This window comes from Pempheris klunzingeri, chromosome 5 (genome assembly GCF_042242105.1).
Source record: "Pempheris klunzingeri isolate RE-2024b chromosome 5, fPemKlu1.hap1, whole genome shotgun sequence".
In the NCBI taxonomy this organism is placed as follows: domain Eukaryota; kingdom Metazoa; phylum Chordata; class Actinopteri; order Acropomatiformes; family Pempheridae; genus Pempheris; species Pempheris klunzingeri.
This window is the reverse complement of record NC_092016.1, coordinates 25,063,084-25,075,049: the sequence shown is the minus strand read 5'-3', so window position 1 is coordinate 25,075,049 and position 11,966 is coordinate 25,063,084. Positions and strand designations below refer to the sequence as shown.

The 11,966-nt window shown below is 45.1% G+C and overlaps 2 protein-coding genes across 2 annotated transcripts; one reads left to right on the top strand and one right to left on the bottom strand.

Annotated features, from left to right (window-relative positions):
* Positions 1-2,102: 2,102 nt before the first annotated feature.
* Positions 2,103-3,388, top strand: rep15 (RAB15 effector protein). Its single transcript, XM_070830633.1, has 3 exons — positions 2,103-2,200; positions 2,428-2,753; positions 2,839-3,388. The coding sequence occupies exons 2-3, from the start codon at positions 2,478-2,480 to the stop codon at positions 3,379-3,381; spliced, it is 819 nt and encodes a 272-aa protein (XP_070686734.1). The 5' UTR covers positions 2,103-2,200; positions 2,428-2,477; the 3' UTR covers positions 3,382-3,388.
* Positions 3,389-5,714: 2,326 nt separating this feature from the next.
* On the bottom strand, positions 5,715-11,881 carry poglut3 (protein O-glucosyltransferase 3). The gene is made up of 6 exons (XM_070831157.1): positions 11,644-11,881; positions 10,998-11,195; positions 8,545-8,828; positions 8,174-8,378; positions 6,425-6,621; positions 5,715-6,239 (listed from the first exon to the last, which is right to left on the bottom strand). The coding sequence occupies exons 1-6, from the start codon at positions 11,879-11,881 to the stop codon at positions 5,799-5,801; spliced, it is 1,563 nt and encodes a 520-aa protein (XP_070687258.1). The 3' UTR covers positions 5,715-5,798.
* Positions 11,882-11,966: the final 85 nt, after the last annotated feature.

Here is an 11,966-nt window from a genome sequence, read left to right as displayed (position 1 = left end):
GTCAGACGAGCAGAAAGAAAGTCTCCCCCCCACACTGTTACACTGTGTGTCCACCAGAGACCACTGACAGGTTCATTTTAATATCATTTGTCTTCTAAACAGATAAAGTTGCACTCGTCAATATTTTTATAATAAAAGTGAATCTAACGAATGGGCATGATGTGGCAACAGTTCTCACTATTTCTAGTATTTTTAGCTCTTTGTTTTGATTTTAGCACCAGCAGGCGGCTGCTTCCAGAGGAAAAGCTCTGAAAAACACGCGGCACCTGCTTTAACGCTGTGGGCTATTTAGCAGCTAAAGAGACGGATGTTTTTCTCAGGAGTTGGATGAGACCAAAGCAGAGCCAAAAGGAGAGCGAACACTGGCCTTCCATTCATCGGCGGACAGAAACATGAGTCCAATTCAGTGCTAATGTTGGTCTGAGTCTCTGGGTGTGTAAATAGGCAACTATTGGCAACGGCAATTCTAGTTATATAGCACAAGTCATTACAGGTAAGCTGTAAGCTGCTTCACATTGACAGGCAAAAATTAGAAAATGTACCTTAAACATGAGTAGAATACAGAAACAACAGCATTTTCTTACTTGCTCAGCTGCCCCCAAGTGTCCAAACACTTCAGTTAATGCTGCTTTCAGGAGTCCTTCTCAAAGATGTGTTTTTGTGTTAAAGGTGCAGTGCGTAGGATTTACAGCCTATTGACAGAGATGCAATATGACCTTCATGATTATGTTTTCATCAGTGTATAATCCTCTGTCTTGGTTGGCTTATAATGAGCTCTTTATATCCACGTCCTCTTCCATCATATTGCATTGGCATGTTTCTACAGTAGCCCAGGACGGACAAATGGGACCTTTTGTGCTTTTAGGTTGAAGTGGCAGCTTGACTTTGGTGGTGTGAATGCAAGTAAGAAGAGGATATTTATTATGTAGCACAACAAAAACCAAGGTAGTGTGAATCCTCATCAGCCACCGTAGCTCCTCCTACATGCTTCTAAAGGGAGGGGTGAGGTGAGGGGGTATTCAGTTGGTTGCAATGTGCAACCTCACCGCTGGATCCTTCACACTGCACCTTTAAATAAGAATATTGGACGATGTATTCCAGGGCTGCCACACAGAGACAGACAACCATCCACACTCACAAATTAGAGTCACGGGAGCCGAGCACAGGGAGCAACATGCAACCTTCCGGCTGTGAGGCAACAGTGCTGACCGCTGTACCACTGTACCGCCTCCTAGATTATGTATTTCTTAAACTCTAAAATCATCAACAATTTTAACATGACATGAATATCACTTATTATCACAAATTATGGCTCATTTAACCCTGTTCTCCCCTACTGTACTGCATAGGCTCTAGTAGAGCTTCGTTAGTGTAACTGGCCCTGTCCACATAGGGAAAATGTACAAGGCTACTTTTACAAAGTACATGTATGAGGGTACAAATGACACCACGATGGTATGGCAGTGCAGAAGATTGTTATGTCTGGTTGGCAAAATAAAAGCACTTCAACAGACTGGTCCTCTGAGTGGTAAACAGCTAACGCATTAGGAAAGTGACCTCAGGCTGTGTAGGCACATACAGATACATGCTTACACACCAGAGTAGTAACCCACAAGCCACTGGAAGATCCTATAGCTGGACTACCTTACAAAAGGATGAAGTCAGAATTGGAATTTCAGCGAGAACAATAAATGTCCTTCACACATTTGAAGTGAAACTCCCCTCTGATCCTCCAAATCCTAATGTAACATTACAACAGAGAGCCCCACTTTAAGATCCTGACCTAACCTACATGGACTCATTCGCGCTTCTCTTTCAAAAGAGACAGTTAAGTGCCTTGTTTACCCATCAAACCCTTCAGGCTTACTCTAGTCCTCAAGCTGCTGCAGCCGCCGCCAGTTAACTGGTAAGATGAGTCTTTTGTTGACTTACATAAAATTTGCCGAGTTAAAAAAACACCACACCCCTGCTAACAATGTGGGCAGGAACTCCCCCCCCCCCCGGAAACCTGGGACAGAAAATGCTCTTTATTCTACTGATAGTTCTGTACATGTGTGGAGACGGAAGCTTGAGCTTGAGCTTCACCTACAGCACCACACACACACACACACACACACACTGTGTATCTCAGCAGGACGGGGGACAGGAGCGGAGGGCAGGTAGTGGACTTGGAACTACAGAAACTTCCAGACCCATCCTGGTGAGTGCAATCATCTGTGAAGTTTGTTTTATTATAGATATCGGCTCATGTTATTCCTGTATACTAGTGCGTTGCATGGTGGGGGGCAAAGACTCGTCTATTCACTGTTACATGAAAGATCACACAGCAGCAACGGCTCCATATGGAGGGAGCACATACTTTCTCCAACCATATGTTCAGTTTAGATTGTGGCTTATTCTTAAATGATACAAATTCAATTTTTTCAGTACATCAGGGAGACCACCCTCTGATCTCCCACCCTCCATCATCAGTCGTCATGGGCCAGACCATCAGCAAACACAGACCCTTCCAGAACTCCAACTACTTCCCCTCTTTTAAGCGACGCTCCCCCAGTCGTCCCTCCAATAATCACAACGTGCCCACTCAACCGAGCATCTTCGCCACGCTGAGGAAACCCCCCGTCGCCAAGCCCAACGATTTCATACCTCTATTCAACGACTGCATCTCTGCCGCCTCGTCCAGAGCTCAGGAGTGCCTCCTCTTCGAAGACCCGGAGGACAAGTTCCACCCAAGCCCAGAGGTGCTCAGTCAGGTCGGTAACTTCTTACTAAAAAGAGAGAAAATGATGTTACAAGATCACTTTTAAGTGGCCTTAAAACCATCTTGTCCTCCAACAGGTCTTCCTGATGACCTACATCACTCAGAGCGTCAACCTCAACATGACAGACACTTTCAACTGCACAGCCATGACGCCCGAGCAGCGCATCCTCCTGGGGGCTGACTGGGTCTGGGCCGTGCTGGAAAAACCCACCAAGAACCCTCGGATCCAGATTGCCGTCCAGGTCCTACACCTGACCAACAGGGGGGGCGCCGTGGACGACGGCATCCACTCTGAGGCCTACAGCGAATCCGTCCAGATTGCCCAGGAGTCCAGCAACAAGAACATGTTTGAGAGGTTGGTGGACTTCTGCGCCTCCATTGGCAAGGACTGCTACGCCCTCTTCCTGTTCATGGGGAAGAAAAACGACCAGGGGAACATCTACGGCGTCCTCAGCAACAACTTTGAGGCGGCCATCGGGAAGTGCAACAAGATTGACAGAGCTTTAATCGAGAACTTCTTCAGAGGCTCAAGGTATCTCCATACACCTTCAGGAATGATGCAGGCCATTGTCACCAAGAGAGAGGGGGACCCCCTCACACTCATGATTAAATTCAGCTGAAGGGACAATAACGTGACACAGTAATAAAATGTATGTGGTAGAAATGTGGGGGCTACTGGTGCATCTCTTGACAAACAACCTCCAGACCTTCTGTGATGTTGACTTTGATGAAACAGAAGGCCGGTAAGAGAAAATACTGGTTATATTCACCTTTTCTCAGTTGCTGATGGTGCATCTCAAAGAATGTCAGTTTTCTGCTGTTTACTTTCAGTCCTCTTTAAAGAGTTTCATCATTTCACTTTTCTAAATTAATCTAACATGGTGCTCTGGTTTAAGTGGGTAACAGGAAAGCAAAGCAGGTCCCACTGCAGTGTGTGAACGTGTCTCATCACTTCTCTTTACTTGCCTGTTGGAGATTTTCCACAACGTGATGGTAAAAACATGAAACATTACTGTAAACTCAAGGTTGAAAATATCTGAAATTATTCCTGTACTCTCAACCTCAGAATACAAGCTGTCCAAATCACTCAGGTTGCTTTAACACAGGTGTAATTAATAACACGAGTGATGGCTGCATTCCATTTACATGTTGTATTTCATGGCTCCTGCTAAAGGCCTTTAGGACGGCAGACATTTTGACTTGTCATGGCAGAGAAAGCACAGGTCTAACTAACAACAGTAACAATGGCTCTGTCTGAACAGGTGTTACCTACCTACAGTAAGTCATTAGTTCATTTTCAATGGGGGGGGGGCAAATGAGTGCAACGTGTTCTTGAATAAACTCTTTTATTCTTCGGATTTAGACAGAAATTGGTCCATAAGTACTTTCACCTGAAACAACTCTTCTGTGGGGGAATGTTTTCGTTTTTTTTAAATCTGCATCACAAATTGCAATTCAATTCAAGGATGAGCGTACCTTCTCTCTCTCTCTCTGTGGTCTGGTTAGGGCCGAAGGTGTCCTTTTATCTACAGAGACACAATGGCACAGAACATACATTCCCAAATGATAGATATTAAGAACACGAAGAGGGTTAGAAAGCCCCTTTTGTCTTCTGTAACATCGTCTACAACAATATTGTTACATTTAAAATGATCTGAGATTTTCAAACATTCATGAGTGAGACACATTTTTACCTCTTGAATCTTAAACAAATGATTGTATGAATATTGTATAACTGTATAATTTGCAATGAGAGCATTTTTTTTTTCCACTTGCGTGCAACAAGCTTTCCAAGAAACATGTTCTCCTGAGTGCTGATGTCCCGACCCGACCTCACTACAGCTGGTCCAAATGGTCCAAAAGCCTCTAGGAGGCCTGTACAACTGGAAAGAAATGAGTTCATGTGAAAAGACCAGTGGATCAAGCAAACAGTTTGATGAGACGGAGCACAGGAGACACCAAGCCAAATAAACGAAGAGCAGTTTGTCAAAATACTATTTCAGCAGAAATCTGGAGAAATGATGGCAGAGGGGAGGCTACGGTTTGGGACACGTTTAGAAAGATTAGTAGAAAAAAATCGTTTTTGGGTGGATTGCCAGAACATTTTCTAATTTTGTACTTTGATGGTCCTCAGAGGATGAAACCTCCTAATGTTGTTGATCATCTGTTCCTTCTTGCACCTTCTCAGAGCTTTCAAACACAGTTGTGCTTTATGTTACTGCCTATTATCAAACATTGGCCTGCTAACACACTGAGATGGAGAGCAAGGTAAACATGAACTGTTATCTATCAGTATGTTAACACTAGAATTCATGTCACAGCACAGGCCACAGAGCCACAGGCAGGGCTGAGGACTCCTGGTCTGCTGCTTTACAAACACAACGACTAACAACACATCTCAGATTCACCAAATGATGGAACACATTCATTTCTTGTGGTTGTATGAACATTTTACTTTTTTTTTTTACCCCACAGTACCAGTAAAGGAAGTCACTTTTTATTCACGATCCAAACCTTTACTGGAATGTGGGGGAAAAAAAATCAATTGACCTGTTTGAAAATGTTCAGTCTGTAAGAAACCAGACCAGCTGTGTGACACCACAGAGGAAAATATCTACTTTACAGGTTTCTGTAAGACTGAGTCTCTCTCTCTCTCTCTCTCTCTCTCTCTCTCATGCATTATGCTAAAAGTGTGCGTTTTAATTACACTGCCAATACCATTTATTTAAAATGAGCTCGTTTTAAAATAATACTGTATACGAACACCCAATACAAAGGCACATTTACGAAACACTTATATCCTCAGTTTCTTTGTGCTTTACAAAAGGTACAAAAAACAACAGAAAATCCAAAAACTAAGAGTGGCTTTATATTTTGAGGGTAATGTCCTGCTGTCCAGAATAAAAACAATAGTAATTGCGATGCTTACTTGTGAAGTTGTGAACATCACGAACATTCAAGTATCTTCATATATATCACGCTTTATAGGTCTGGAATGTTTCAGAAAAAAAATGACAATAACTAAAGAGAGACTCCATCATAGTTCATCCTTCATGTTGGTTTCTGCTTTGTGGCTTTCACGCCGACACGTGCACACCGCAGTGTGCTCGTCCAGCTGAGGCACCAGCTCCATGTCTGCATGCCGTGTTGGCTGTCCCGTCTGCCGCTCCGAGTACGTGTGCAGCACTCTGTAGTAGTAACAGTACAGTCTGCTGGGCTGCAGCAGCTCTCTGGCTGCTGTCTGACCCGCTCTGGCCATCTCCTGGGCTTCGGCGTCGTGCTCTCTGGCCCATTTGATTTTCTCCAGAAGGTCCGACAGGTTTCTCTTCACTGGAACGTAGTGAGTGCCTGCTTTAAGGTGGCTGTAGAAATGTTCATAATACTGCGAGTCCTGCTTCAGGACCAGACTGTTACCGAGCATCAGGTAAGGAAAGCGATACGCTGCCACTGTTCCATCCACATTCACCTGGTACTTGTACTAAAAGGGGAAAACAGTAAACCAGTAAAGCCATTTTTAATATCGTACAATACCGTTTCTTCTCATTTCTATATTCTTTTAAAAAGATACCTCTCTCAAAGAGAGAAGTTGCACTTTGCAGCATTAAGTTACAGGCTGAAGGTGAATTAGAATAAAAAGTGCATTTATTGATTCATTTTCCTCACCTTGAAGAAGTCAAAGAACCCAACAAGCGGTGCTTTGCCTACGTGTTTCTCCCTGTCCCTGAAGAAGAACCATCCTGTGATGCCTGCGTCCAGCAGCTCGGGGTTGTTCTTGGACAGAGAGGCCAGGTTAAGGCGCTCCTCTCGGCTGTCCCGACCACGGAAGAACGCACGGTTTGTTTTGTTGATCCACGGAGGCCCTGAAAGGAAGTGACAAAAAAAAAAGTTACCCAGAAAGGCAGAAAATGTGAGGATACGGTGTCTAAAGGGCTCTAAACCCTAACCCTAGACATACAACAGGGACTTATAAACTAACACTGGTGGATTGATACCTGGCACCCAGAGGAGCATTTTAAGACCCAAAACTGCGATAGAACATTTCATCCTTTCATTTCATTCTAGATCAACAGAAGAGAGTGACTTATCATTTGTTTAACTTGTGCTTTATTGACACATTAAGCCTGTGGTAAGGGTGACTTCATCTCCTGACTGTTTATCAAACTTATCAGCGACTAGTTTTTTCCCACACTAGTCTGGTTAAAAGGCAAAACCCAGTGCAAATAAAGCTGTGGGAGAAACAGAAAGAAATGTGTGTGTGATAATGCGTTTTTAAGAATTTAAATACAAAGAGCAAAATAAGAATTATTTATTCATCTGACTTTCGTCTAATCAGGTTCTAATCTCATGGATTCTAATAAAAATTGCAGCGGAAAAGGGATACAAGCCAACTGAAACACTTGTTTCAAAAGTGTAACACACCTCGAAAATACAGTGAAAGTGTATTAATGAGTTTGGTCTTTTTCTTTTTTGTACCAGCTTGTGTAAATTACCTCAGGTAACATACTACAGTTTGACATTTTTGGTGCAGGTAGATTTGAGGAAATTGCTTAAAAATACAATTACAAGTGCACCAATACCAGCTGATATGTCTTTGAATTGTTAACATGGCCAGTTGTTTTTCATACAAACCACTGCGTGGGTATAAGCATTAGAGCCGGTGATAAACTTTAAGGCTCAACTGTAATATTTCGAAGATAAGCTGCAATTCTTTCTCTCAAAGGTGTGTCTTTCCAATGTGAAATAGGACCTAAGATAAAAACACATTCTGAGTTCAAGCTCTAGTTTCTTTAACAGTCAAGTTGACCTTGGACAGAACAACGAGATTATTTAAGCACACTGGATGCAAACCGTTGCCCACTAAAGAGGCTCCAGTGCTGAACCATGGGCCGTCCCTGGTGGATACTTACATTTGTGAGATGGGACTAAATTCCATCTGGGAGAAGTGCAGACTGCACCCCACCTCCTTTGCTTATGTGTTTTGACACCGTCCTAAATTATTCAATTCTGCAGCTCAGAACTGTTGAACAGCCACTACAAGTGAATCCTGCGATTGCAATATTTGGGATCTCAGGCGATCTTTAGCACTAGTAACAGTGATGTTACTAAACTAGAACAGCCCGCAACCCCCTGGTCACACTCAGTGGTTAAGGGAGACGACGCTGCAGCTTTCATTTCAGAGGCTCCCTTTGAGGAAAGACAGCAGAGCTCTTATTAAGCTCTCACCTCTGTCCGCTGAAATAGGTACTGTTAAAATCATTGTCAGTTATATTATTGGAACTTGTCAGAGTGACTTGGATTTACAAAGTAGTGCTGACTACCTCGAAATCAGGGTAGCACAGAGACAAACGTGTCAACTGTGTCACCGTTTACTGACAGGTAACTTACACAGAGTGTGAGCTTCCCTCCTCTCACCTGTGTTTCCCTGGACAGACAGCAGGTCATTGGTGACGCCTCTCATGGTCTCCAGCGTGGAGTGTGTGACCTCGTAGGTGGGGAGGACAATGTCACGTGTTTCTGTAGAGCCGCACCACGACAGGACCGGAACAGCGTCTTCCCTTCTCGTCTCTAATGGCCAGTCGCCAACATTGATGTAAAACTCCACATCAGGCACCCTCACCTTCAACAGCAAAATAAAGATCCCAGGAAAATGAAATCAGCAATCACATGACGCCACATTCAGCCTTTTAGCAGCAGTGTTGAGACAATACATGTGGTAAATGTGCCAAAACGTGCCAAAACACCAGTATGATCCTTTAAGATCCTTGTGACACACACAGCCTTACTTTTCTTGTAAGAGAGAGCAGAATTTCATCGGAAAACATCTTGAAGTCTGTGTATTTGCCAAGAGTGCGGCGATACAGCTGGTTGTTGAGGATGGCGTAGTGGATGAGACCTCCTCTGTTGGTGAATCTGTGAGGCACTTCCTGTCTGAGGCGCTGCAGGTCGACTGTTGGAAAAGATTTGAAGTCCGCCAGAATCTGCGGCTCCTCAGCGGGACACTGCGTGACGCTCTGCCAGACAGAGGCATCGGGCTCCGGACAGTCGCAGTATTCGTGATAGACTGGGCCTGAGTAATGAAGTAATACGCAGGGTTAGATGAGGGAGCCAGAACAGGTCGAAACAAGGTGGCATTTGTTCCGTCTGTCCTGCATCGCATTTTACTGCCGACTTGTGCACAACACTCCCAGCCTCACAATTAATGGTTCATTTTCTAGACATACACTCCTCACTAAAAGTCAGGGATATTCAGCTTTCAGGTGAAATCTCAGGATGAACCTAAAATGCATTCTAACCTTTCCAGGTGAACTTAATGTGACCTTCTCTAAACCTTTGAATGCACATGTCCAACTGTTCAGTGTCTCAGTACTTTCTGCACCAGCTGCTGTTCTCTAACAAGAAGCTTAACAGCAACATTCACAACAGGTTTGATCCATGAATCCACCAATACATTTCCTGCTTCAGTTAGAATTGGTATTTAAACAGTCCTCCTCATCCTGCTGTTCACATTCTGACATCATGAGACCAAGACGACACCTAACAGTTGATCAGCAGCACCTCAACACTGGAGGCTTCAAACAGGAAGTCCTCAGACGGAGGTGTTCACTGAGCTTAGAGGGTCACAGAGTGTCATCAGGAGGTTGGAACAGTGATACAGAGTGACTGGAAGAGTCACAGAAAGGAGAGGAGTGGACGTCCTTTGGCCACATCCCACACTGATGACCGCTTCATTGTGAACAGTGCCCTGCGGAACCGGATGATGAATGCCACTGGACTCCAGGCACATTTCAGGGAGGTGAGAGGCACCCGAGTGTCACGTCAGACCATTCGAAACCGCTTCGAAATCAGCGTGGTCTGTGTGCTAGACGACCTGCAAGGGTACCTGACCACACCACCAGGCACAGGTGTCATCGTCTTGCATGGGCCCAGGAGCATTTAGGCTGGACGAGGGACCAGTGGGCCTCAGTGCTGTTTCACATTGAGCAGAAATGATGGCCGCCAACGATGTTGGAGACGTCAAGGAGAGCGCTATGCATCAGCCACTGTTGTCACCAGACGAGCCTTTGGTGGTGGTGGTGTTACAGTGTGGGCAGGTGTGTCTAGTCAGTACAGAACTGCCCTACACTTTGTGAATGGTACAGTGACAAGCCCATACTACCTGAATAACATCATTAATCCAGTCATTGTGCCCCTGCATGAACAACACAGGCCTAATTTCATCTTCATGGACGACAATGCTCCAGCTCATCGAGGTCGCATCATTGGGGAACGGCTGCTGGAGACTGGGGTACCTCAAATGGAGTGGCCTGCTCTTTCTCCAGACCTGAATCCCATAGAAAACCTACGGGATCAGCTGAGTCACCGTGTAGAGGCTCGTAACTCTGTAGCCCAGAACCTCAATGACCTGAGGGCCGCCCTTCAAGAAGAGTGGGATGCCACAGCAGACAATAAGGCGACTTGTGAACAGCCTGAGACGTCGTTGTCAAACTTTAATTGATGCTTAAGGGCACATGACAAGTTATTGAGACAATGACATTTTTTGTTGTGGTATCCCCACCACTGTTGTTAGCTTTTGTTTCAACAAATTGCTTGAGATGAGGTGCATGCTTCTACTTAAATGCCCTACTTTCATGATATAATATCACTGTAGCGTGAACTTTTGACATTTTCCATAAATTTCACCCGAAAGCCAAATATCCCTAACTTTTAGTGAGTAGTGAAAGTGTCGAAAGGAACTCCTCCTATGAGACAAACTACATTTTATCTCTCCACGTCTCATCTGGTGCGCTTTGTTGAGGGGAGCTTGTAAAGTGAAGCGCAATCGCTAATTGGCCTCATCTCATAATGATGGCCCCCCCCAAAAAAATGATATTCCCTCCATTTGCATAAGAACGACCCTGACAGGCTCAATGAGGCTTCAAGACCAGCACTCATTATGCATAGATCTGGTGATGCTGCGTGGGTGCAACACAGCCCCGTGTGTGTGTGTGTGTGTGAGAGTGTGAGAGTGTGAGAGTGTGTGTGTGTGTGTGTGTGTGTGTGTGTGTGTGTGTGTGTGTGTGTGTGTGTGTGTGTGTGTGTGTGTGTGTGTGTGTGTGTGTGCTGCATCTGTCCACCCTGCAAGAGGAGTCTTTCTAAGATTTCTTCCTTTGCTTCCATGTTGATTAAAAAGGGACGTGTGTGTTTTTGGGTTGACTAATGAACCTGTACGTGCTTATAAATGCATGACACAACACACCTTGGATGGTGTACGGTGACTTGGCCACAGCAGCATCTTGGTGGAGGACTTCAACCCTCAGGCCCTGCCGGACGGTGCTGTAGAGTCGGTACCTGACCAGGAAGGAGCCGTCTCCTCGGTCCAGAGGGGGGGGGACGTGGACACGGATGTGCTCCTCCTCGTCCAGCGGACGTATCTTCACTTTGAAGGTGTCTGCACCTAAAGAGAACATTTCGGTGACCTAAATGACTAAATTCCATCTTACTGCAGGGCTAAATGAAAGCCAGAGCTTTCTACTGAGTTTGGAACAGAAGCATCTTCCTGTCCCTGATAGATGACCCCTGCTGTTAGCGGAGCAAAGACACCACAGGACTTCTGATTTCAGGGTGTGAGGACATCAAGGATGATTCACACAAGCACTAAAACAGTCCTGCAGGCGAAGTGACACGTTCCTCATGATTATTAAAATACTACGTAGTCAATAAAGACGTCCACAAGCACAAAGCGCTGCTGGGTGTAGCTAGCTAAGCTAGTTCTGGTGGTCACACAGAAAGTCTGTTAGCTTAAACACAATTAGCTAGCTATTAGGCTCCAGTGTGTCAGAGATGCTACTCTTAGTTTCACGCTACAACACTTTCAGCACGTGCTGCGTTCGTGGTCACTTTACCTGGAGATAAAGTCAGGTTTTCTCCCTTTGAATTGGCCGCCTGAATGAAGAAGTAGCGGACGGGTAGGACAGGGTCGGGGCTCAGCCCTGGACCCCAGATGAGACATCTTTCTGGGGTGATTCGTGCACACTCACAAACCGGGAAGTTTGAGCAGACAAACACCACTAAAGCTGTAAACTTCCACAGGAAACCATTCTGAAAAGGTTTAACTAAGTTGGCGCCACGCTGACACACCATATTCCCCCTCCTGCTGCTGAACGGACTGATGAGGGCTGTAAAGTTTGGCCACAAACTCCTAAGCCGACATGTTGGTGAAGACAGA

Excerpts from the sequence above, each read along its gene's own strand:
- rep15 (XM_070830633.1), top strand. The coding sequence starts at position 2,478 with ATGGGCCAGACCATCAGCAAACACAGACCCTTCCAGAACTCCAACTAC. Across the intron at positions 2,754-2,838 it reads GCCCAGAGGTGCTCAGTCAG|GTCTTCCTGATGACCTACAT; the intron begins GTCGGTAACTTC and ends GTCCTCCAACAG.
- poglut3 (XM_070831157.1), bottom strand. The coding sequence starts at position 11,881 with ATGGTGTGTCAGCGTGGCGCCAACTTAGTTAAACCTTTTCAGAATGGT. Across the intron at positions 11,196-11,643 it reads AAACCTGACTTTATCTCCAG|GTGCAGACACCTTCAAAGTG; the intron begins GTAAAGTGACCA and ends TGTTCTCTTTAG. Across the intron at positions 8,379-8,544 it reads TGCTCTCTCTTACAAGAAAA|GTGAGGGTGCCTGATGTGGA; the intron begins GTAAGGCTGTGT and ends TTGCTGTTGAAG.